Source organism: Cricetulus griseus, chromosome 5 (assembly GCF_003668045.3).
Source record: "Cricetulus griseus strain 17A/GY chromosome 5, alternate assembly CriGri-PICRH-1.0, whole genome shotgun sequence".
Classification (NCBI taxonomy): domain Eukaryota; kingdom Metazoa; phylum Chordata; class Mammalia; order Rodentia; family Cricetidae; genus Cricetulus; species Cricetulus griseus.
In genome coordinates, this window is record NC_048598.1 from 29,875,754 (window position 1) to 29,902,794 (window position 27,041).

Genomic DNA, 27,041 nt, shown 5'->3' on the forward strand with positions numbered 1-27,041 from the left:
CTTCTTCTTTATTCTGTTTCCTCAGGTATTTGTTAAGGTGACAAAATCCTGAACAAAATCCAAAACAACTTACCATCTTACTGAGAAGTCTAGAGATCTAGACTTCTAGCATTTAAGTGTTATCTGTTTCCTCCTGATCTGGCCCACGCCTACTGCTCTGATTCCACCAGCTATTGTGTCTTCTCCCACTAATTATAACACAGGAAGTGGGCTTTCTTGATGTTCCCACCTCAGGGTTTTGATACCTGTTATTTCCCTGCCCGCACCTGCCCTCCTTGCCACAAGATCCACACAGTTTTTTTTGTTGTTTGTTTTTTTTTAATAATTCTTCAACTGGAGCTAGAGAGACGGCTGGGTGGTCAAGGACACATGATGCTCTTTCTGAGGACCCAGGTTCAGTTCCCAGCACCCACATGGTAGCTTACAACTGCCTGTAACCACTGTTGTAGGGAATCTGACACCCCCTTCTTAACTCTGCAGGCACCAGGCATGCACAAGATCTGCATACATATGCTGACATACAAAAACAAAGAACAAACAAAAAACTCACAACAACAACAACAACAACAAAAAGGTTTCTTCAACTTTAGGTCTCTGATGAAACATGTTTTCATTATAGAAACTTCCAGACTAAGGGGGAAACACTTTTTCTCATAACAACTATTGTGCTCTTTGGATTGCTCTGCTTTTTTTAGTACTTATAAGTATCTATTCACTTTTTGTGTCTGAGTTTGAACCCAGCTGCCCAACATGAGAACTAGGTTGCAGGGCTTAGAAACACTGAACAAATAATCAGCAATGATTCCAAAATCCATCATTTCAATTCATGGGTACATGTTCGATCTCTAGATGGTATCTTGACTTCACGTGTCTTCACTTCTGAAGGACTGGCACTTGCTATTTGATTCTGTCGGTTGATTATCAGTCTTCCAGACTGGACTAAATTTGTACTGAACGTTGTATACCACTCCCATTTTTGTTTTTATATAATAATGAGCATTGTATTCCTAGGGGGAGATGGTAAAGCTTCACAGGAGTTATAGGATTTGTTTAGTTTAAATTGACTTTTATATCTGTCTCAACTAGCATTTCTAATATTAGGGCATGCCTATGTGATCCTGGCTTGATCCCATCTACCACGTGCACATCTCTCCTGAGGCCCAAGCTGACAGTTTTAGAGCACAGGGTGACTCTAAAATTTCCTCAATATGTACAGTGCTCCTCCATTCTTGATACCATGTTTGCTCTGTATATGGAAGCCCAAGTGGTGAGCTAATGGGAACTTAGATAGGTGGAAAGGCTAAGAGATTGTTCAAGGAAGGCGCCCATCATTTTATCCCCTTATAGTTAGTTGCAGAAACATCCTGAAAGAATGCTAAAAGATGTCTAAGACAGAAGGCAAAGGGGGTGTTGGGACGTGTGCTCTTTTTCCTAGCATGCCATGGTGGAAAGATCTGGATCTGACACGGGTGATTGTGGAGCTTCTCAAGGGATGTTATAAACTTCACCCTGGGACAGTGGTTCTCACCCTGTGGGTTGAGACCCCTTTGGGTTGCCTACCAGATATTTACATTACAAGTCATAATGGTAGCAAAATTACAATTGGGAAGTTGCGAAGAAATACGTTTATGGTTGGGGATCACCGTAACATTCGGGCCTGGGTCTTATGTGGATGGTGTGGTCAAGCAGATAAAGATTGCCTCTGTAGTTTTATATGAGAAGAAACCTCTAGTAATAGAAGACTAGTGGCTTTTATGCTATAGATGTTTTCACAGTCTACACTGACACAATTCACAGAGCAATCAATCACTTAGAATGTGAGAAACTAAGGTCTCTGATCTTATGTCGGAAGAAATTAAAAACCAGAATTCCATACTGGATTAACTGATTGATATATTTCCTCACAGCACCAGTATTGGTGATGATAGGGTATCACCATGAATGTATAATATGTAGGAAGGTATGACTGCTAGTGATTATTTCATATCTGGATACATTGAGTATCTCCTAAGAGTTTTTGTATTCTTCAGAGGTGCTGTAGGATAAATAGATTTTTGTAGCTGTACTGGCAACCCAGCCCTTGGGCTTTCTTGGCAAATTCTCATTACTTAATACTAATAAATTAATGCCTGATTTCCACCCAAATGACAGACAGACAGTTAATCTTGTTCCTTGCCTGTAGGGACCATAAATTCCAAGAACTTCTTTAAAACCCATCCCGTGATCAAAAGAGGTTGTACCAAGCTCTTAAAGAACTAATTTTGAAAAAGGAAAGGAGAGTGGGGATTAGGAGATTTTATTTTTGCATTCAGATGTCAGGAAGGAATTGATTCATTGTTTGCAATCACAGTTGTGTGGGCAAACCAGCCCTATCCCTAAACCTTCTTTCTGTCTGCCTGCTCCCTTGTGTCCCAGGGCACTGAAACATTTGCTACTATGTCTTGGTCAACATGATAGCAGAACACACGGTGTTTGTGTTGAATGCTTTTATATCCGATCCAGTGTGTCCTCACTGCCACCTGAGATGCTAAAGGCCTGCCTCAGAATCTGCTCCCTCTATGAAGAAATTAATTGATAAGGCAGACACAGCAGGAGCCTCCCACCCCAGCCCTTGTGCCCTTAGCTCCAGTGACCCTTTGGATTGCCCAGGTTGATGTCCTACTAGGTTAAATGTTATCTCTTTGACAGCTTCTGTGTTACCAAAACCAATGAAAATATTTACTTTTAATTTTACTTTTCCTCACGGTGACATTGGACTTTTTGATCCTCTCTGTAAAGTCTCTTCCAGTGACTTTGGCTTATGCAGTATTCTCTCCCTTCCACCCTTGCCCCACTCCCACCCTGTTTCATCCTCTCTACCCAGCATGCTGCCTGTCCTGAAGGCACAGACCAGGGTTATCTTCTGGTCCATACTCACTTTTTATTCCCCTCAACACCCACCGTTTCAGTTACATCCACAAACCAACAATTCACAAGTCCGTAGCACTGCTCTAGGCTACTTTACAGCCACTGGTCCATCTTGCACATTCCTACTGTCATGTCCAGACAGAAGTCTTGACTCATCCCTTCCTAAACACACATTCTCCCCACTCTCTGTGGACATGCCTCCTGTGCCTGCTCAGTTTCAAAAACCAAGACTCTGGGAGTCATCCTCGACACCTCACTCTCTCATCTTGCATATCTAATTTATCATTGCCATACTAATTTTTCTCCCTAAACATTCCTCTGATCTGTCCACCTCCCCATATGTCCACTTCCAGTGGGCCTGTCAAAGTTATTACCATCTGTTACTCAGGGCTCTGCCGAAGTCACCTCTCCCCTCTCCCGTTCTCCTTGCTTCTTTAATCTCCTCACCAAACCAGAGCTGTAAAAAGAAGCTTTTATGTGAAGTAAATCTTACACAACTGCTTTACTTTAAAAACACCTCAAAAGTTACACACCAAATTTCTTCACATGAGTAGCAGAGCCAAGTGTGGCTAGCCTTCTTTGCAGGCTCATCATGCCTGCCACTCCTTTTTGCTTAGTGGCCATACTGTGTGCCAGCCCAACCCCCATGTTCTCCCAACTCCGTTCAGTTTTAACCCATGTTCTAAAAACCTCAAGTATGCCTTCTCTAATACTCCATATGGTCACCATTCTTCTAATGTATGGGTGACAATTGTGTCTTTAATCTGCACGAGTCTTTGTTCCATGTCTATTCCCTCATTTGTCTTAAAGCTCTGTGAAGGTCAAAAACTGGGCCTGGTTTTCTATTTCCTTGTTATTTTTCAGCTTATTCTTGAGTTTGCCACATACATTCTGACACATATAAGGTGCTAACTAGTTAACGATTAAATAATTTCCTATTTGCTAAGTTTATTTTCTCTCTTTTCTGGAATATTTTAGTAAAATGTCCACACTCTGCTCAGGCCTTGCTAATTGTGAGGTATCCCTCTTGCTTTGTGTATATGTACTTTTGTCCTTGAATGTAGAGAAATAGATGCCAGACTTGGTTCCCATTCTGTTTTGTATCATGTGGAATCTCTTCCACATGGAGGGCCCAGCAACTTCAAAGGGAGCACTGCACATGGAAAAGATACACAGGGAAAAAATGTGAAAGAAAGTGCAGCCCTGATTTTTATCATGGTTAATGGCCCAGATCTCAGAGAGGTTTAGGTGAGTCAACTCAGAGGAAACACCTTCAAACCAGCAGTGCCCAGGGCAGAAACGATGCAAAAGGAAAGGAGTTCCTCAGAACAGGGAGAAAGGGAAGAAATTCCCCAGCGGTGACTTTATGAACCTAAGTAGTACGAAAGTTGAAGGAGCCCCAGAGGTGTGAAAATCACCTTCATGACCTGGGAAATACAACAAGAGCATTGCATGCCTCTGCAGGGCAGAGTGAATGGAGGGGTGGGGGCACCCTACCAGTTGTCCTGGAAGTCTGGGACAGTCCAGAAAGTAAAAGTGGGAAGGGCTGTGGTCCCTCACCTGGTGAGTTTATCCTGTGAAACAGTGACTTGGGATTCTGTTTGACAGTGAGCTTGATTTATCTGTTTACAATGGAAATTGATACCAGGGCAGTGAAGCCGAGGTCAGGTTTTACAGAGGAGCCACAGTGGTATCATTTTGGCAGCTGGAGATGTTCAAAGACAAAGGAGAGCTGGCATGAATGTTCATGACTGGTTCGTTATTTTCAGCCACCTTTGACTGCATCCCATTAATATGTTTTCAGTCAATCCAGTTAGATCTGTGTTTAACATAGTCAACTTGCTGTCATTCTGGGGATTTCCCAAGGACTACTCTGGGACCATTTCTTTTTATACTGTGTGGTTGGGTTTATTTTCACTGTCAGTTTATTTTTAATTCTGCCTCAGTTCTTCAACACACTTTGTACATTGCAAGCTAAAAAGATCTTCAAAACAGGGCCTGTACTAAACAAGCAATAGCAGATGTCAGCTTGTATTTTAAATATCATTCTTATTGTTAGAAATTAGAGGGGAGATATATGGAAAGTGAGGAATAAAGAAATACAACTTTCTGTCTTATAAGCAATTTATGATTACAATGCAGTGTAATACAATACAATTACTTCTTCCTAGCCTTACACTAACAGACATAATGGAAATAATCACATACATATGTACATATTGATGGTAGGTGGTGATCTAAACCCTTATCATATATTGTGAGTCTCAAAACAGCTTTATGTTATAGACATTATTAGTCTAGATTATATTCAAGGCAAACATGGGGTTAAGTAAACCCAATGTCACCCAGGTAGTAATGATTGGAAGTAGATGTTCTCCCAGACTGTGGCAGTTTCCATGATTTACAATTGGTGGTGGTGGTTGTGTTATAATCCATACTGTAGCCAACTCCTTCATCATTGCTCTGGGTTGAGGAATGGGCTCAGAGGCTGAACTAGCAAGGAGATTTTATTTCAGTGACATGCTTAAAATGTGCTTCTCCAAGTAGGGCAAAATGGTACATGGGGTACAGGAGGCCTCCTGGTTAGTAGCTGGTTAGTAGCATGGGCTTGGCAGTCAGGAAGGAACCAGAACTTGGTTTCTTCCTCCACCACGTAAGGAAAATATTACCTCCCCCATAAAATCATTGTGTGGATTAAAGGAAGCATCAGCGTATGTGTGGAGGGAGCTGCTAGCACGCTTTCTGGCACACGAGTAAATGCTGGCTGTTGTTGCTGTCCTTGGGTTCCTAGAAATGGGGTTAAAGTTATACTCCGACTTCCTAGAAAGCCAAGGCCATGAAGGAACACCCAAACATACAAGTGTCATGTGGCCAAGTCCTCCAGACTGATGACTGAAGCTCCAGTTTAGAACAAAAGGACATTCCCTCAAACACTCCATGTTCCACTTTAATTGCCCTATTAGGCCTTTTGAGATTCATGCTCTGCCTCAAGCGCTCCTTTGTCCTGCCTCTTTGCCTCAAATGTAAAGTTAGTCCCTCAGACATTGAAACCTCTTTTGTACAGCAAGTCACTCACTGTTAGAACTTTCCCAGACCAGGGGGCCCTTGGTGTGGTCCTCACTTCAAGGCACCCTGTACAGTGTCTGCTTTATCTGTAGGGATCCAGGAAACACTGTTCACGTGACTCAAATGAGACATCTCTTTGGACCATGTCCTCCTCTATTGACCTTGTCTCTCGTAATGGCATTTTCTACAGAGAACAGAGGCAAAGGTGAGGAAGAGGAAGGTGTGGACCATACTTCCCTGTACATCTTTCCAGACTTGCCAGTGTGAGCAGTTACTTTACTCTTAATGTGGGAGCAGGTGAGGAAATAGTTAGTTCTTCTACTCTTCAACCCTTAGTGGTCTTCCTCAAATGTCTCCTGCCTTTAGCCATTGAGCAGTCGCATGGTTTCCCTAAGAGGGAAGAGGCCAAGAGTTTACTAGTCTCAAAACCACTGTTCCAAAGCTAAGCATGTCTCCCATGGGCATTCTCCTCAAACTGCTAGTGCACAAAAGACTCTGGAATAATTCAAAACAGCGCACTGGTAAAAATCACTCTGAGGCTGCTTTGTGCTCAAGATTGGATGTTTATTCCTTTTCCTATATCTTGTTTCAAATTATATTCAACCAGTTTCTTTTCATGACCTGTCAGAGACTCGGCAATAATCAAATGACATCATCAATGTGTTAAAAGATGTTACACATCAGTTATAAAATGTCAACCAAATAGACACGTCCTGCTTGTGACCATAAACTCCCTCCTACTATGAAGTTTTCCAGAATTAAAGCCAAAAGATTATGTTCCAAGAGGAGTTTTCAAAACCCAAGTACTTGGAGAACAATGAATAAAAGGCCTCTGTCAAATTCCTCCTGTCCAGGGCAGCCTCATCCAAAGGGTTCTCTCATCCAGGTGGCCTCTCTTCAGCAGCTCTACAATGAATGGGTCTCCACAACAAACTTGTTTTTCCTCAGCATTTGAAATTGAAATGTCCTCTTGTTCCTTATTAAGTTATTCAGCTTTCCATTACTATAATGAAATACCCAAAGCAGTAAGCTATCACAAGAGAGGTTATTTGGCTCATGATTCTGGTGGTTCTATTCCAAGACCAAAGCCTTACAGCTTTGGGCTTCTGGTGACAGCAGCATATCATAGTGGCAGGCAGATCTCTGGAAGTTTGAGGCCAGCCTGGTCTACAGGGTGAGTTCTGGAACAGCCAGGGCTGTTACACAGAGGAACCCTGTCTCAAACAAACAAACATGAATGGCTGATCTAATTCCTCCTACCCAGGCCTGATCTTAACAGGCAGGGATAGATCCTGAAGAGTATTCTGTGCACCCACGACCCTCAGATATCACTCAGTGTCAACACAGTGAGTCCAGTTTCACATTCTGGGGCCCATGTCCCTGTGCATGGGGAAACGCTTTTCACTATCATCAAACCCTTGCCTCCGACACACCTGCTGAAAATACCTCCGCAGGTCAGATTCAGGGCAAGCTGTCTGTTCTGAGGATGCCTGTCTGTGCAGCAATAGTTTCTACCAAACCAACAGGGTAACTGGCTTGACCTACAGCTTGGCTGATTCTGTACAGCTCCCAGTATTTGGCCCGGTGGGCCCTGAAAAAATATGGGTTGTTCCTGTAAACCAGTACTCATCCGAGGAGAAAGGCTGTGTAGGAGCTTTGACAATCCACGGAGGCCAAACAACCAGATATGCGGTGCTCTGCAACACTTCCCATACTGCAGCAGTAAAAGCCAGCTGCATAGCTGGAAAAAGAAAAAGAGAAAGCTTGCATGGTCTTCCATAAGCAAGGCCAAGGTCAAAACTCCTTGTTCACAAATAAAATCCAAGGCCTTGACCGCACTGGAACTCTTCCATGTGTGCTTTTTCTCCCTGGGATTTTGTTCATTTTATCATTTAGTGTTCTGGCCAGAGGCTGGGCTCGGAATTTAGGCCCCAACATGCAGGGTTTGCCAACCCTGGCAGTGCCTGCTTCTTGTATGGAGGAATCCCAGACTCTCAGGGTAGGCTTCCATGAGGGGCAGGGGTAAGGCTGGTCCGGTCTCTTGATTGCTGATCTTGTAGTTGCTTTCAGTTTCTACATTTGCCAAAAGCAGCTTGGGTGATACTTGTAGTAGTAAATTTAAAAGGGGTGGGGCTTGTCTTCAGCCAAACAAACGAGAACATGCCCTTTCCACTGAGAGGTCCTTTGTAGTAGTCCTGTAATTACAGGGCTGCTTGCTCTTGTTTACTTGGTTCCTGAAGACAGCATTTGATGCTCACACTGAGGGGCTTAAGTGGCTACTGTGCTGAATGCCGATAGGTTCTTCAGTGCAATCTCAAATGTGAATACAAAGTGAATATCTTACATCTTACCTTTTTCTACATAAGGCTGCACTAGCTAATCCTGATTCCCTTGCATTCTACTCGAATTTTATCTATTTTCTTCCTTTCTCCCTTAGTTCCCTTTGTTTTCTTTTCTTCTTTATTATTTCCTCTTAGCACTCATATACCTTATCTTCTGACCTTTTCTGCTTGTTTTTGTTTATTGTTTGAAGCAGAATCTCCTTCACCCCATGGCCCAAGCTGACCCTGAACCTGCGTATCTCTTCTGCCTCAGCCTCCCGAGAAGCGGGATGATGGAGAACAGACACCATGCCTGACTGCTCTAACCATTTAAACGGTATCCTGTGCCAGTCCACCTTGACTCCTGGCATCACCCTCAATTCCTTAGTGAAAAACTACGTAGGAAATGCTTTTCTAAATTCCCATTTTATGCTGATGGTCATCCATTTTTGGACAATAAGCTTCTCTGAAACGCTGTTAGTGTTCAGGGCTGAGGACAGTGCCACGAAATCTCCCCAAGGAGTGACTAGGGACATGTGTACCTGAAAACAGCTTTAATCCTCTTGTTTCTCTCCAATTTAGGAAACTTGTTGAGATGCAAATGACCATAGCGTCATAGGGATAATATTGAATCTATTTTATTTAGTTTGTGTCACGCCTTTGCTGTGTGTGTGTGTGTGTGTGTGTGTGTGTGTGTGTGTGTGTGTGTGTATGTGTGTGTGTTTCTGAGGATTGAACCCAGAGTGACTTATACGTGTGGGGCAAGTATTCTGCCACTCTCATTTTCACTGTTCTTAGTAACTCACGGTTTTCGAGTAGCTCAATTGACTATATCCAGCAGACTAAATAATGCTTAGTAAACACTGTTTCAGCCATAACATTCGATGTGTCTGGAAACAGTGGTGCATGCTTGAGCGATGAATCCAATAGTGCCAGCAGCAGCAGGCAGCTTCTTGCTTCACATCTCTTACAGCTCTAAGCTCTATTCCTGCCTTCTACTACATCAGTGCTTCTCACCCTCCCTCATGCTGCAACCCCCTAATATGGTTCCTCATGTTCTGGCGAACCCCCAAACAGAAAATTATTTCCACTGCTACTTCATAACTGAAATTTCGCTACTGTTATGAATTGTAATGTAAATAGTTTTGAAGATAGAGGTTTGCCATAGAGGTCACAACCCGAAGGTTGAGAACCACTGTGCTACACACCTACTGGATGCTATAGGTCTTTTGTCTCCTCATTTTCTATGTCTCTGGTGGTTCCCTCACCCCCACCTCAGGCCTGATCTCTCTGCCAGAGCTGTTTTGTGTGGTGATTGATAAACCCAAATTACACTCTTGTCCCAAACTTTGAATGTACTTAGATCGTTTGGGAAGAGAAGTTCAGCATTCTGGATCCAGTCAGAGCCAGCCTCTCATCTTTTGTGTTAGGGACACACAGAGCCTCAGGGACACAGCAGTGCTGACTATGTTGCTGCAGATCTGCCTCTTGTCGCCTGGTTTCCACCCTACTCTTTCTGAACTACCTGGAGCATGCTCAGTCTCACTCTGTGACTGAGTGTCCCGGTATTGTGCCACCTCCTGAGACCTTCTTCACACCCCTGCTGATGACCTAGCCTCCTCTTTAATGGAGGAAAAGGTTAAATACAACCTTCCACTACTTTCCGTGTTTCCTGTAGGAAGAGCCTACATGAGCCTTTACTATCTGGCCCTCTCTGTCTCTCACCCTCCCTGAAGGCTCAGCAAGCAAGGCAGCCCAGCTCATGGCTAGCCGTTCCCCCAGCTCTTCCTCCCCTACTTCCATCTTCCTTGTTCTTTACATCTGTCTAGTACTACCAACCCTTTACTTACTGCTAATTATTTTCTGTCAAATAGTTGCCTACTGGAAAGCAAGAAAACATGCCCCTCTCATCCCCTTGACCCCATGCCCTATGCTGGTTTTAACCGCTCTGGGAAGATCTCTCTCTCTTCAGCCGTTTTGTCCAGTTTTACTCTTTGTTCTTTTCATCTCAGTGAGCTCTCACTCCTCATCCCATCACCACACTGGAGCAGGCAGATCTAAAGTCAATTCAGCGTCCTCCTTTATACTGAACTTGATATGTTTGCCATTCCGCTTGCATTGACATCTATGACTTTATGGCCTGTATTTCTGATTTTGTTTCAGCCCTCTATAGCCACCTATGCTAGGGATAAGTACTGATCTACTACAGGAGGCGCCATAGATTTCTGAAGTCTCCTCACGTTCCTGGGGTCTGGATCAGTCCCATGCTGGTTTCCCAGCTATCAGTCTGGGGGACAAGAGCTCCCCGTTGTTCAGGTCAGCTGTTTCTATGGGTTTCACCAGCCTGGTCTGGATCCCTTTGCTCATCACTTGTCCTTCTCTGCAACTGGATTCCAGTTCAGTTCAGTGATTAGCTTCAGTGGGTATCTGCTTCTACTTCCACCAGCTGCTGGATGAGGGCTATCAGGTGGCATATAAGTCAGTTATCAATCTCATTATCCGGGGAGGGCATTTAAGGTAGCCTCTCCTCTGTTGCTTAGATTGTTAGTTAATGTTAGTTAATTGTAGATCTCCAGACATTTCCCTTGTGTCTGATTTCTCTTTAAACCTAAAATGTCTCCCTCTATTATGGTATCTCTTATCTTGTTTTCCTCTATCTCTTCCCCCACTCAACCTTTCTGCTCCCTCATGTCCTCCTCACCCCTCCTCTTCTCCCCTTCTCATTCTCCTAGCTCCCTCTCCCCTTCCCCCATGCTTCCAACTTGCTCAGGAGATCTTGTCCCTTTCCCCTTCTCAGGGTAGCCAGGTATTTTCAATTGTTTATTTAAAGTTTTGAAATTTAGAGTGCATTTTACTATCATACATATCTGTTCAAACTAATCCCTGGAGTTGGAATCTGTGGCTGCGGTTATTGGCTGCTCATTGACACCATCAGAAATTCCCCTTCATCCATCTGAAAGTCTGCAAGTCCTGTTCATTTTACTCCAGTAGATTAGGTTTAGGTTCTTTTTTACTTTTCACAGCCTGACTTTCTATTTCTCACTAGTTTATTTCTCACTTGGATTATTGCAATGGCTTATAAAACCTAGTTTTAACTAGGCCTTGTGGGGCAGGACTGTCTGTAACTCAAGCTGTGTTGGATTGAGGCAGAAAGCACACAGTTTCAAGGGCTACCTTGTCTATAGAGAGAGTTCAAGTCTAGCTTGGCAGTTTAGTGAGACTTGTTTCAAAATCAAAAAGGAAGAAGAAGGCCAAGCCTATAGGTTATTAGTGTGAAGCTTGCTTAGTTTGTAAAAGGCCCTTAAAAACGAACAAATAAACCAAATGTGCTCTCTCTGCTCAAGGGAGCATGCTAGATCCCTTAGAATGTTGGATAGAGTGGAACATGTACTTATATGTATCTAGAAAATAAGAAAACAGCTCAGGTTTATTAATATTTATTGCACACATTGAAGCCAGCATCCTTGAACTTGGTATCCAAGAGGTCAGCAATAAAGCTACCAGTATTAGGGAGTTGATACATATCTCCCACAAAGTTTTTCAGACAGTTAAAAATGCTTAAAATTGCCACATCATAGTCTCAAAATTATTTCTAAGTACTTTTGATACAATTGGTGAATATAATAGACATATACATATTTTTTAAAATGTCACTTTTATTTATTCATGTATATTAGCAAAGACCAGAAGACAAATTAAATTGCAGGAGTTGATTCTCTCCCTATACCAGTCATCTGGAAGCAAGTGCCTTTACCCACTGAGCCATCTGGCCAGTCCAAGAATTTAAAAATAAGTATACTTATATCAGAGATATATACCTGGAATTTATTTCTTGTATTTCCAGAAAAGTGAGAGAGTCAAATCTAGCATCTTATTTCAATTTCAGCACAGCTCTTTTTTTAGCCTTCATTTTTTTCTTTTTAAAAGAATTTCAGAAAGAGAGAGAATAGAGAGAGTGCACCTGAGAGCCCGTCCATAAATTAATCTTTATTGTTGTTGTTGTTGTTCCTATGGAATACAATCTGACGCTGTGTCTAAAATTTACCAGTAGAAAGCTCACCAATTATTTCACTTTGTTCAGTATCTTTGCATATAGAAGAACTCTTCCAGGTCTATAAAAGCAAATTACTACTTTACCTACTGACACAGCAGGCTCTAACAAGCTGGGCCATGAATTTCCTTCCACGAATGATTTATGTTTTTAAGTTTAAAATGAAAGTAGCACCATGATTCCTTAGGGGTCTTATAATTGGGTCCTTAGGGGTCTTATAATTCAGCAGAACCAGAAAGATGTGGTATCAATATAATCATAGTAAGAGATGCTTACCAACACATAGGGTCCTTAGGAGGGTGTGATAGACTTTCCCAGAGAAGAAGGTGCTGAAATAGGACCTGGAATGTGGTTCAAAAATTGGGTCGCCTAGTTTGTCAAAATTTTTAAATGTTTTATTGAAACCTTGCCATGATCATTTGCTCTAAGACAGAGTTTTAATTTTATATGTTGCATGGGTATGTTCCATAGTCTTCAAACTTCAGTATGAGTAAGAGTCCCCTGGGTAATACATTAAAATATAGATCCCTGGACATCGTGTGTATTTGTTCTGATTCACTCATAGAATACCTAGTCTGTGGTTTTTAGAAAGCACTTGACTGTGTCTGGTAGGAATTTTACTTTGAGGTACATTGTCCTCTCTCTACAGTAGAGTATAAGAAGAAGGAGCTGAAAAACCACCTTGCTCTGGGCCCAGGAGGGATGCTCTTTGGGAATATGTAAAATCAACACGGCCTTGAGGAAGGAGAATGGACAGTGGGAATGTTGAAAAGGGATCATGTGTGGCCTGGACTGTAAATATGGAAAGAATTTTGAAAAATCAGCAGTGAGAACTTTGGTGTATCTCATAATTTCCCTATGTCCTTTCTTAAACTTCAACAAAAAATTTAGTAGAAATATAGAATCTTATTATTAGAATATTTTCAAAAACCAATAGTCATTTAAGTAATTAAAAAATAAATATTTTAGGATGTCTAGGACAGTGAATGTTTTTGAAATAGGATACATTTTAAACTTTAGGATAATGTAAAATTCAATATACAACTGCACTTCTAGTTCTGAGATAATAAAACCACCTAGCATAGAGGATTTGGGAAACTATTCCATGTGTGGAATAAATTAACTTTATAACCACTGTGAGGAGCTATTCATTTTTTTCCCTTAAATGCCACTTTTAAGTTCTGTTATACTTGTCACCCAGTTGTTAACATTTTAGAATTTGAAAACCATTGAATGATTTTTCTAAGATGCTGCATATTTTACTCTGTGGCAAATAACAACCAGAAGGAGGTGGATAAATCAAGACCATTCAAAGGCCCCAAACTAAAATGTTCATCATTTCAGCTTTTTCCCTCAGCCAACCAGATTCCGGCTGTTAACAAGCATCTAATTGGTTGGTGTGAGTTTCTGGTTTTTGCCATTTGCTGACCAGTGTCTGCTGCAAGTTTTAATGAGCATCAAGCCAGGCAGACAAATGGACCTGTAGTCTGGAAGGAGAGATGAGCAGTAGGCACAGGGAGTCTATCCAATCAATCAACAAAATATGTTTTAATTGTAGCAGCAATTCCATAAATAAGCTAGTACAGTCAGTTAGGCTGCTTCAATTCGTTCTTGTCTATTTCAGTCTACTCTACTCTGGCATCCATATGGGTCCAAGATTTTTGTTTTAGTCACAGATGGACAAGACCTCCCACTGGCCATCTAAATTTTTGGAAGATACACTTTCTCCAACAGCTCGGTGGAAGCTGAGTGTGTGGGGGGCGGGCAATGCTGTTCTTCCTGCAATTTGTATCTTACTCTTAGTTTGCCTGAGACTTCTGCTCTCTATTTCCTTACACTCAATGGTTCTGCTGATGTCTGCTTTCTTGCAGGTGATTCGTAAAGGCTGGCTGACCGTCAGCAACATTGGCATCATGAAAGGAGGCTCGAAGGGCTACTGGTTCGTCCTCACTGCGGAAAGCTTGTGTTGGTATAAGGATGATGAGGTAAGCCTTGGAGAGCAGCAGTTCCCTTAATCACTTCTAAAGTTAAATTAACGGATGTCATTGCGATGCACAGCTCCAGACACCAGCACCTCTTTTGCAGTGTGATCCGTCTGTAAATGTTGTTTCAAAGGAGACCCACTTTTCTTTTTTTTTTTTTCTTACAGATCTTTAGTTTTACAATGTTTCTATTGAATTTCGCTTCCTGCTTATTTCTTTTGTAGAGTCAGTCCCATTTTGCTGATTCAGAGAAGTGAATTTACAGGCCAGGAATTGGAAATTTCCTTCCTTGTGTTAATATCAAGACACTGATACAACAAAAGCAATTTCATTAAATAATGTGTTGAAAAGACACAAGGTAACGGAAATGGGATGAACAAAGCACTGCTCTGAGCAAGGCTGTGTGGAGTTTATGCTGTGGCATCTGCCTCCAATGAGAGGCTCGGGGAATGGTGAGGCTGCTGGGCTTCATGTTCATACCAGATCATTACACACATTTTCTTCTTTGTGATTTGATATCCCTGTAGAAACACAAATGATGAGAATTGTGGTGTTCTGGCTCATGTCCAATGTCAATAATGTCACCCCATGACTTGCTACTTACTTAAATTTGATAGCTGAAAAAGCACAGAGAAGTCACATTAGTCTCATAGAGCCATGAAGCTGCTGTAAATTCTTAGAGCTAGATTGGGGGGGGGGGCATGGATTGAAATTGAACTATGTTTTGGAAATTGTAATAGCTCTGTTGTGACCAGTGAAATCACTGGTATTGGTAACACAGCACACAAATGTTACATGAGTGCTCTTTGATAGCTGAACCATGAGCAGGTGAGATCATCCAATCTTATTGGCTACAAAAGACATCTGTGTCAGAGTTAAGAGCCCCTCCCACTTTAACCTGATTGCTTTTGAAAACATTAAAAGATGCCTTTGTCATTTCTTGGAAGGAAGGGTTCATGGCTCAGGGTTCTTTCTATTTCTCCATGTCTTCTGTACAACAGTGTGTTGAAAAATATTAGATGATCAGTTGATTCCCATTAAAGATTCTGCAATATGGAAACCCAAGTCATACAGAAATGTCAGAAAAAAAATTGCTCTTAAACCATTGTTTTCAAATTTCATGTCACCAACCTCAGTAAAAGGTGATATTGGTCATTTTGGTAGTTTGAATAAGAATGGCTCCCATGGACTCATCTATTTGCATGCTTAGTCACCAGGGAGTGCCACAATTTGAAAGGATTGGAAGAATTGGGAGGTGTGGCCTTGCTGGAGTGAGTGGGTGTGGTCTTGTTGAAGGAAGTGTGTCACTGGGGGTGAGCTTTGAGATTTCAATAGCCCATGCCAGGCTTGGGCTCAGACTTGCTCTCTTAGTTTATGAACCAGGATATGGCTCTCAGCTACTGCTCCAATACCTGCCTGCACTTATAAATGCTTGCATATGCTTTTTCTTATAAATACTTTCTTTATAAGAGTTGCCTTGGTCATGGTGTCTCTTCACGGCAAGAGAATGCTGACTACAAGAGGCATTTTGAGAATCTGAGTGTTAGCAATGGTTTCTCTCCTGTGACTGGGGAGGCATTCCTGTCATTCTGTGGAAAGCTCTAGTTTAAAGATCATGGCATAAGCTCCAAGACACCCCCTATATGCAAAAGAGTAAGTAATTATCTTCTTTGCTGCTTAGTTACACTGTCAACACATTTTCTCCAGAATATTTAGATGTTCATTTTCATACATTTACATACATTATCAGTCTTGGAACCTTTCCTAGTAACACAAGGGGAAGCAGTTTTCCCTTGGGAGTAGTAATAGTGGCAGCCAGTGTTTGCTGCATGTTAACTGACTGACCCATATTAGAACTTGGCGAAAGGTACTCTTATTATTAACATTTGGAGATGAGACTGCTAAAACTATCAAGCATCACCTCCATCACCAATGCAGGTCACTGTTTTAGAAAGTTATTTCAACATGGTTGGGTTTATCTTATAGAAGCCACATCTTGTCCATCAGGATGACCGACTGCCAAAGGTCATACAGAGAGTTGGTAGCAAGATAGAAATTAGAATCTAGGCTGCTGGGCTCTGAAAGTCCCAAAGGTACTCAAGGTTGTCCAAGTCCATCTGGTCTCACAAAGGATTCACCAGGATGATTTTCAGGTGACTCAGAGTTGACCTGTTTCGGGGTGTGGCTGCCATGGGTCCCCGAGAGAGCTAGGGAGTCATTGCTCTTGCAGTGAAGCTGTAAGGCTGGCTCTCTGGCCTGCTACATCACTCCTGGAAGGGGAGTGAAGCATCTGATGCTCTGGGTAGAGAAGGAAGAAACCTTGAGAGGCCAGGGAGTCACACATTGGCAGTGCCCTCTTGACTCCTAAAGACAACTACACAAACCACTGCAGCTGATGCTCTATCAAGAATGTTTGATTTCCATAAGTAAGAAATGAACATGTGTATCAATATTGCCTGTTTCCAGTGGGTCATTTACTAAAGGCCTATGTAGAGGGATGTTGGAGGCATGGAAGAATGTGAGTGACCCTTCAAATAAAGGGTCTCTCTTTTCTCCTTTTAGAGCACACACACACACACACAAAAAAAAAAAAAAAAAAAAAAACAGAGGAGAAGACATACAAGCTTGCTGCTATATGTAACCAACAACCAAGTAAATGAATAGGATAATGTCCAGTACCCAGTGCTCTGGAGAGAATGAAACAGGGCAAGTATGGAGAAGATGGCAGGGACCAGGCCATAGAATAAGAAAACCGTTATTATTGGAGTAGAGATAGGAGAGATGGGCTGTGGAAAAGAATGAGTTGAACAGCACTTCATCAGAGGGCATGATGAATGCAAAAGTCTCAGAACTGGAAACTGCCAGGAAACTTGTGACCAGCCCAGAGGTACAGTGAGGGACAAAGATGCCAGGGGGCTAGGGGTTTGATAAGTCACCACCAGTTACTTGGATTTTATTCCAAGGATAACTAAACACCTCTAAAGCACTCCAACATGGTATGACATGATTAGGTTTGTGGTTTAGAAGGCTCTCTGTGTGTGATAGACATGGTAGTCTTGAAAGGCAGAGGTGGTGGCATTAACAGAAGGAGACCAGCTAGGGAGGCTGCTGCTAGCTCAAATGCAGAGGCTGCACACAGCCCACTTTAGTCATTGGCTACTGTTGCTCACTCAGAACTCTGCCCAGAAACATTATGGGAAGTTTTCATATTAGGAATGCCTGACCCAAGGACAGTGAGCATCTCCCAGTTATTAGTGTCAGCAGGGCAGAGCCCTCTCTGGCATCCTTCATTCTCACCCCACTACTCTTTGGCAGCTACCACTGTCCTTCTCTACCCTGCTCCATTGACTTCTCTGGCTAGAGCTGCCAGCTCTGCAGGTCATTTCTGAATGTGCAGTCAGGGCAAGAGAGAGGAGACAGCTCTGTTCCTCGATCTTTGAGAGAGAGAGAGAGAGAGAGAGAGAGAGAGAGAGAGAGAGAGAGAGAGAACAAGTGATAGGGTCTGTTGGGAGCTGAAGCAGGAAGGAAGGTAAAAGGACTGGGTCGACACAGGAAGTATGAGGAGTGTGGGCTGCGCAACACACCATGGGTTTCTTGAATCTGCATGGCACTCATCTGTGAGCATCACTGTTGTACGTGATGCTTAGGCTCCAAAGGGCCCTGCTGCCATGGTTCAACTACAGGTTGACTAAAGGTGGTTCAATTGACAACCTTAAAAAAATCTCCCAAATCTAGAATATGTCTGTGTGAAAATAAGTTCTACCTTAACTTGTGGAGCTAATTTGTTGAGTGGACTACTTAGATTGTCTTTACAGGTGTACATCAGCACTAACATAGTGTGAAAGCCAGATTCAGAAAAAAAATATCTTTTTTTTTTGTCAAAGAATGTGACAAGGGAAAGACCCTTGAATTAGTTATAGATTCATTAATTTGTTTAATGATAATTTATATTTAAATTTTCATAGAGGATCTCTGTATTATGTGTTTTTGTCACCATCTTGCTTCCTTTTGTAATTAGGCAGGTGTGTGTTTTCATTACCACCTAAATGATTGCTTAATAAATAGATTATGTCCTGTGGATATAGATGGTTCTTTTTAACTTTTGACAGGCTTTTAATAAAGATAAATGACTTAATAAATATACCAATGATGAAGGAATAGATTGAAGGCTGCTTTTCAGGGTGACACTAATATAACACAAGGTTGTGTCGACCTGGCGCTATGAATGGGCATGGGCTGGGGGTTGTGGGTTTGTTGTGGCTGCCTGCACTGGTTCGAGTCATTGCACTTTTCTGAGCCTCAGCTTTTTAACTGAGCAGAGGGACCATTGCTTATCCGGCCACCTCCGGGGGATTTCACAGGGCCATCATAAAGTCATATGTGAATAACGGTCCTTACTACCACATCAGTGTATTTATTCATGCTATTGGAAGTGTCACCAACATTGCCCTGGTATGTAATGTCATTCTTTGTCTAACATGTCACCTGCTTCCCAATTTGTTTGACTATTTCATGTCATGACATCAGGTGTATGGGATCTGGGTTTTCTTAATGAAGAATGGCAAGGTCAGGTAACAAAAGGTAACCCACGTCCTGTTTGTTCTGTGAGACTTTCCATACTCTCTCCCCTCTTGCCTGTGGGTTCTCCTCTGTCTTCACTAAGAATTAGAAATGATGCTATCAGATTGGGTGCTTTCCAAGCTAGCATGGCAAGTCCATGATAATGGAAATGACAATTTTAAATTGTAGTTAACATGATGGTGGGAGTTTTGTTCTCAGCAATTTTCTATTTTCTCCCTATTCAGAACAGATACATACACCCTGTTCTTAAGTGTCATTGGATGCATAAACCACCCACCCCAAGAATCCGTTGATGGTTTCTACACCCATGATATGCACATGCTGCTGATAGAAAGGTTTCTGCCTGTGTTCCAGGCAACATAATGTCACCATGTTATCTTCATGGGGTTATTCTATTGTAGTGTTGCAGTTGACAGAGTTAATCTACTTGGTGATATTTTATTCTATGACATTGCTTGCAGACTGCAGCGCTGTGTAGTGTGAAAAGACATAGTCCATCTTTCAGGGTTCATCAGTTTCTGATCATTCCTAAAGGATTTCCTTGGGTTTTCAACTTTTAATCATGTAGCAGAACCCCAGACCTGAAATTGCCTATGTGAATGGTCATGCACACATTTTTTATTGGTTATATAGGCCCGTTTATGGCTTGTCTTCCCTGTGTCTCACTGCCAGTGTGTCTATGGCAAGGCCTGCAGGGTGGTAGTGGCAGCTATTTATTAGGATGAGCTGAGAGCTCAGACATGAAGATTTGTGATCTGAGATGATAAGTGAATAGCTTTTTGACTTCTGTTAAAATAATAACATAAGGTTGGTTATACCAATTGCCTTTACAGATTACTCCCAGGAGAAATACAGAAATTTTAATAATGTTATGTAGAATATTCTACGCCCCTCTCTACAGTAGTTTTTACCAGTGGACAACCCATTTTGGTGTGCTGTTGGCAGCTTTAATCTCCTTTGTTCCATCCCTAGAACAACACACTAGCTTCTGTCTTTTCTGTCTACCTTGTTATTTTCCCCTTTAATGGTGTCAATCTTGGGAATCCTATTTGAAATTCTTCTTTATATGTATTAGTAGCATATGTATTCTCTATATTATGTGCCTGTATAGTATATATACTTATAAATCAACACCAGTCCAGCCAAAATGGTCAGAATGTTCAACAAAACCAAATGCCAAGTGGCTTTGAGAGAAGACACTCCTGAGTTAGTAGCAGTAACAATAAATAGCACTCCGGTCAACATCACCCCTGCTAAAATGTCAGGCCTGCTCCCCTTCTCTGGAGTTTTCTGATTATCTCTATGGGTACCATAGTTGAGAACTGCAATGTCCCAGGCATCGAATTAAGTGAGTGTTGTATCTCATTCTCCGTATTAGAAACTCAAGAGAACACGGACTTAGCTAGCTGTGACATGTTAATGTCATGCCCTTCTGCACCTGAACATTTCCCAACAAGTATTTTTGGAAACCTTGTTATATGTGAGGCATTGCTTTGATCACTCAGGATAAAATGGTTAACAAAGAGTCCAGGATGCCTGCCCTTTTGAGGGACAATCTGAATAATGAAAACATATAAACAAACCACAAGGCTTACCCAATGCTGATTAGAGTCTATGAAAAGTCAAGCCAATAATATGTTTAACATGAGCCATTACAGGATGCAAGGGCTTTAAGATGAGTGATCAGAGAAGGTCATGTCAGTGTTCTGGGGCAGAGTTGAACCAGAGTGACTGATATAAAAGGAAAAGTAACTCTAGAAATTAAGGACTTCAACTGCCACTGTTAAAAGGAGCCTTTGAAGTTTTTGAACTGGAGGTCACATGATCAAACAATTGAATATATATTCAATTATATATCATATATGCATATATATATATATATATATATATATATATATATACAGAGAGAGATTACTTTGGTTATCTTGTGAAGAAGTGATTGGAAGAGTATGAAACTGGACTATGGAATGGATTAGAAAGTTGTTTCCATGATTACATGAGAGGCCATGGCATCCTAGGCTGGCCTGAGCTGATGGAAATTGGTAGACATGATAAAAGACATGTTTTAGAAGATGAGAAGTGATGGGACAACTCGACACATGAAGGAAGTAAGCACTGTACACCCAAGGACTATTGTTTTGTTCACTTTATGCTGCCAGTAGTTCCAACAATGTAAGGAACAGATAAAATATTGGTTAATGAAGACCTGAGTCAGTGAGTAAGACACTAGCTACATGAAATTTCATCATGTGATAGTGTTAGCAAGGGCCAACAGGGATTTTGATTTATAGAATTTTATTAATTTTCACAATTGGTTAGTGGGTTTTGGTCTCCTGGCTATACAAACATGGCTTCCTGGACTTGAGATCATTTGAGAGAAAACTGAATTTCTCATTATTAGTTTTCACATATAAATTCTTGGGAGAATTTTGTCAAGATAAGAGAATAAAACAAAAACTAACTTCAAAAAAAAAGTTAGTTCTGACAATTTTATACTGATATTCTAATGGCAAACTTCTTTTAAAAATGTTTCCCGGGTATACACTTGAGAGAAAGAGATAATTTGACTCAAGGATGAAATTTTTTCATTTTTCTTAATATCATCAAGAAAGGGGTAAATATATGTACAGCTGCGTGTGTAAGTCTTCGCAGAGTTAAACGAATTGGAAAGAAAGAACTGCTCGTTCATACAGTGAGGCTGGTTGCCAATACTTGCTCTACATCTGTGGCCCAGCATAAAGAGTACAGTGGCAATGCAGAGTAGAGTCTGGGGACACAGCATTTCCAGCAGAAATGTACTAACCTTGCATGACTGAAGGGAATCCAGATCTGCATTGAGAAAGGACATTCTTTGGACTCTTAAGAAATTACAGGCCTCATTTTTGTGGGCTGAAATGTTTGGATAGCTTGATAAGGAGATTATACAATTCCCTTATAGGGATATTTACTTAGCATTGCTTTTATTGTGTAGTTCAAGCAGATGACAAATATAACTTTGAAAATAGGAAGGAAAGTGACAGCCGTAGGCCTGGCTGTTCAAAGTTAGGAGGCCAAAGACAAGGGGTCTGCAGCTCTTTGCCTCTCACTTCCACTTTCTAGAGGGTGCAGGGCTGTCGCTGGAGGGACAGGTCCCCTGTGGTGGACTTCAGCCTCTGCCCACTGGACACTGCATACTTGTTGTCAAAATCACTTACTTAGCCCTAACGTGGGTTATTTTTATTTTGAAAAGTCCAAATAAATATCAAACACCAACTTATATGGCTTAGAGGTCTTCAGTTTCATAGTTGTATTTTTTTTCCATGTATAGAAAGTAACTTACATTGTGCTTTTTAATATGAGCTTGATTATTTCCACATTCTGGCATTATCCAAAGATTTATGATTTAGGAAATAAAATAAGTGTCATTTAATAAACTGTAATGGCCAGTACTATTTCAAATTTATTTTAAAAATACCTTTTAATGACAAACCCACTCCTACTGTGCATTGTTTTCCAACTCGAATTCGGAAAGTCCGCATTCTTTATAGTACCCATTTCCCAGAAGAAAGAAAACTCAAGTGTGCCTTGTTTTATAAATTTAAAATGTGTATAAAACAGTCAAGACTTTTGAGATCAGGTTAGCAATGTCTTTTTAGGGTAACTTTTTATTTATGGAAAAACTACTTGAAACGTTACCCTGCAGTGCCTCATTTGGAATATCTCTGTCAACCCCCAGTTCCTTCATGTTCTGACTGGGACCCGGTGTCACCCTGAGCAGGATACATTCCTGTCCTGGAAGGGTACAAAAGAATAATTGCTCAGGAGAACTCTTGTAGTGACTGCTGCAGTTAGTCTAATGTATTTAAAGTTGGGTGGGACTATGCAAATATCCCCATGACAGTTTATACTTCCTGTTTATACTTTACATTTTGAGAAGTATCATTCAACATTCTATTGGGTGGTCATGGGAGATTCCTCTGAGGCAAAAAATCCCTGTAAGTTCTTCATGAATCTTATAGAATAGAAACAGATTTTTTTAAAATACAAGAAATGTTTCTATGAGTCCAGATTGTTTACATATAAGACATTTGACTTCGTTCATATTTTCATATCATAGCTTTGCCTATGACTCAGGTTCATTTTTCTCTTAATCTGGTTTAGTATAAATAACATAAAATTCAGAAAATTTGGAAACTGTAGGGTCCTATCCTTGAGGTTATATCTTACATTTTGAAATGGAATGCCTGTGTAAAAAAGTTTACTTAAGATGTTTAATTATTCTGACCATTACAAAATGGTTTGAGGGTATCCTCAGGTTACATTTTTAAGGTGTGATTAGAATATAAGAAAACATTAAATTTAAAATATTAAAAGGTAAAATACTTTAATAAAGCAGGCCAAAGTAGAACAATTTTCTAAATTTACCCATCTCCCTACATTTTACCCATATGTGTTTGAGATGTTCATATACAAAGCCAGCCCTAATTACTTCTTCAATTCACATTAGTACACGGAGTTTAATATTTCCTAAAAAGTTAGGGCAAAATATGTCATTCAGGACTACCAACAGCCCCCTTTGCCCTTTTGAAACAATTGACTCGCCTGAAAATCTCGAGAGTATGAAAGTTTACATGAATGGAAGCATGGATTCCAAGTGAATATATCATCCCTATACATTTCATCCCAGTGACTGCAGTACAAACTCTTTCTTAGTTAAATAATAACATGATGATTAGTCTGTATATATCATGACCCCTGGAAATGTTGATGGTTCAATATTCTTATGAAAAGAAGAGAAACAATTATTTGAATATGTGTGAAAAATCTCTTGGAAATATTTTAAAATATGTTTTACACAGTCCAGACTGGCAATTTAACTTGTAATACTTGATCCTCCAGAATATATTGTTAATCATTTTATATCCCAACCCCTGCCCACCTTCTCTCTCTCTCTCTCTCTCTCTCTCTCTCTCTCTCTCTCTCTCTCTCTGTGTGTGTGTGTGTGTAATTGTGTCTCCTGACTTTCTCTCTCATCCCCCTCTGCCCCATTTAAAAGTAACAGCATATAAACAATCATTTATAGATGAGAACTGGCAGATAAATTTATTCTCTGACAAATCAAAATGAAGTTAAATGGTTTCGTTGAAATGATTTTTGTATCAATTTGGGGAGGCAGCAAAGAAGTGTACAATAAATGTCAAGGGTGTGGTAACAGCAAAGAGGACTATGTAAAACACAGGAGCATTTTCAGAAATGGGTTTTATTATGTTTCATAGGCACCACTCACTTTACTTTGGGTGGGTTTTAATATGAGAATCAAAATTAAAAGGTTACATACGAGTTTTTAATAAGCCAACAGTTAAAAAGCCCAGGCCCCCAGATCTCTCATTGTGGTTGTAGCTCTTGGTGTAGTTGCTATGGTGTGAGGGCTGCTTTCTTTCAATGGCTGGTTGTCATTCAGGCTGGGTTGTCATGTGACTGCCTGTCTGTGCCTGCTGTACAGGTGAGCGGATGTTCTGCACAGCAAGTGTAGACAGGCAGACACATGACAACTCTGTCCAGCCAGGCCCTTGGGTCCTTCAGGTGTCCTTTGCTCATGGACAGATACAATCAGCCTGTTTTCCAGATTTGGGTGATTTGGGGGGTAAGGGGAAAGGAGAAAAACACACAACAGAATTAAACATTAAAGCATTATGGAACTAAAAAGCAGTTAGACATTTGACTTTATTCAAAAAGTATACTCATACATTTGATCCGAATGCACTAACGGGGATGGTTGTCAAAGACAGAAAACAAACATGATTTTTTAAGGGAAAAAGTTAACATAAGTTTTTCTTTTTAATTTTTTTAAAAACCCAGTTCCTATTGTTCCTGGCCCTCATGCAGTCAGAGTTCAGAGTAATCGAACCAGATGTTTTTCCTCTTCACAAAACTCTGCATGTCTTAATAGTGAAGTTTAAGTCTGTACTTACACATGGTTCCCCTAGCAGAGAGATACCATAAAAAGAGCATTGTCATCTACTTGGTAACAGTAGCCATTCCCAAATTATGAATGAGCCTAATGTGTCTGGCAACCAGTCAACAGGGCTTGGAGACTACTATACATCTCCAAGCAATAAGAATTTATTTAAAATTTTTATTTTCCTTTTGAGGTATCCATATAAAAATCAAACAGAAGACACTTTACGGTGCTTGCCCCCCTTTTGATTCACTAGCAGGGCATGAATCAAAGGCCTAATCTAGAATGTTGGTACCCACAGTAGTACTCAGCATGTGTTTTTGACATTGTTAATTCAATATCACTATAGAGCAGAACCTTAAACACAGAAAAGGAACTTCAGCTCATATCCAAAATGAAAATCCAAATCAGTGGTGTTAAGCATACAAATGTAAACTGCAATCCTGCCGAGTCAAGAATTCTGGCTACTTTAATACACTTGGTCAATTCGCATATGTAGAGATATTTAACAAACAACTTCTCTGTCATTTTAAACACAAACTAGCCAAAGAATCAAAAGTCTAAAAAGTGAAATTTCTTTAAAAAAAAGTTAAAATTATTATCCAAGGAGTATACATTAGCTATTAACTTTAAAGAAAACAAATACTTTATTATTTACCTTTAATTGGAAATTCTTTTTTTTTTAAGCAAATAAAAGTTTTATGGACAGTAAAATACGTATTAGAGAATGAGCAAGAGAACAGTTTACTGCAAATCTGAGGTTTTTTTTTTTTTTTTTTCCAGTACCTAGAGATGGTCTTGTTTTAACAGAGTTGATGAGTGCAATCATATCTGGACTTATTTAATTTCAAGAAAATAAATGTGTGTTTCTGTCCAACACTTCAGAGTAGAAGGACTTGGCTGCTAATTACAAAGTCAAGTATGTAAAACGGGAATACCTTGAAATGCTATTTGGTTTGTTGGTTCATTCATAACAACAGAAGATCATTATAGAGTGACTCACTTACAAAGACTATACTGGTAGCAATTAAAAATTATTATAATTCTGTATCACTTTCCCCCTCTCCCATAAATAATTTGATCCAGTTTACTCTGTTCAATTAAAGGAATGATGAATGCAACCTGAAAAAATAAAAAGAAAAGTGAGTCCTTTGATATGAAACAGTTTTATTTATGATATCCAAAATGTTTGAGCCTGAAATATATTACCATAGAGAAAAATAAATCAAAATGAGAAGGGAATGATTATTTTATTCATGAGATTTGGGGACAATTTGTTTTTCGACAGATTTAAAAATAACACAATTGTAGTAAATATGTGTAACAAGCATAATTTATAGCTATGTTGAACCCTCTCCAAGCTTGTTAAAAAATATTAAAGACAGAAGAATATACAAAACTCCCCCTTCCGTGTCCCAAACCATACTTACTTGGTTATCACTTAAAGCCTTAGTCTAAAGCATGAAAACACTATTATGTAATTGTCATAGCATGCGGTGCTTAAATTGCTGATGATGCTACGTCTTGAGACAAAAATGTAAGAAAAGAGTTATCTTTGAAATCTCCAGCAGTAAATGTAAACCACAGCAAGTCTAGTACACTGGCTATCATGATAAGTCAGAAGATCCAAAGGAAAGATTTAACTTTTCTTTAATTTACTTCATTATCTCTATTTAGTACAACAGATAAAAATAATCTCAATAAAAGTCCTTTGAAAAGAGGCTAAATATTTACACCCACATAATCTGCAGGACACCAAAATCAGCGGATCTGGAATATGGAAGCTGCAGTCTTCCCTGAGGGTTCCCTGCCTCAGGTTTGAGTATGGCCTCCCAGAGATCCTTAAGCTGGGATCTCTATGTAATGGCCATCATGGTAATGGGTGGGCTATTGTGTGTAGATAAAAGAAAAGGTTGATTTTAAAGAGCAGTCCCCTTAGACAGTTACTGTGAGTGTCAACTTCCTTTCAGTAACCATAGATGTTTGTGGACGAGTGACTTTTTAAAAACTTTTAAAACAAATTTTAGTATCTTTTTTTTATTTCCCGTATCAGCTTAACACTCCAACCAGGAGAAAAAACAAAAACCCTTTCTTTCATTAGTACCTTTTATGCCTAAGTTTTCTTTTTCTCATGGAGTTAAATACTTGGGTGGTCCATAGGCAAAGGGTGGGGGAGATGGTATATTTTGGTCATT

General features: G+C 40.4%; 1 protein-coding gene and 1 non-coding gene across 5 annotated transcripts in view; one reads left to right on the plus strand and one right to left on the minus strand.

Annotated features, from left to right (window-relative positions):
* The window catches only part of Dnm3 (dynamin 3), a 473,687-nt gene that overhangs the window by 226,587 nt on the left and 220,059 nt on the right, over window positions 1-27,041 (plus strand). For all 4 annotated transcript variants that reach the window (XM_027417219.2, XM_035445648.1, XM_027417220.2 and 1 more), the window contains one exon: window positions 14,217-14,330. In XM_027417219.2, coding sequence (XP_027273020.1) covers window positions 14,217-14,330 — 114 coding nt within the window. The remainder of the gene's footprint in view (window positions 1-14,216; window positions 14,331-27,041) is intronic.
* On the minus strand, window positions 24,360-24,437 carry Mir214 (microRNA mir-214). The gene has a single exon (NR_105176.1). It is a non-coding gene; the product is annotated as a microRNA mir-214 (primary transcript).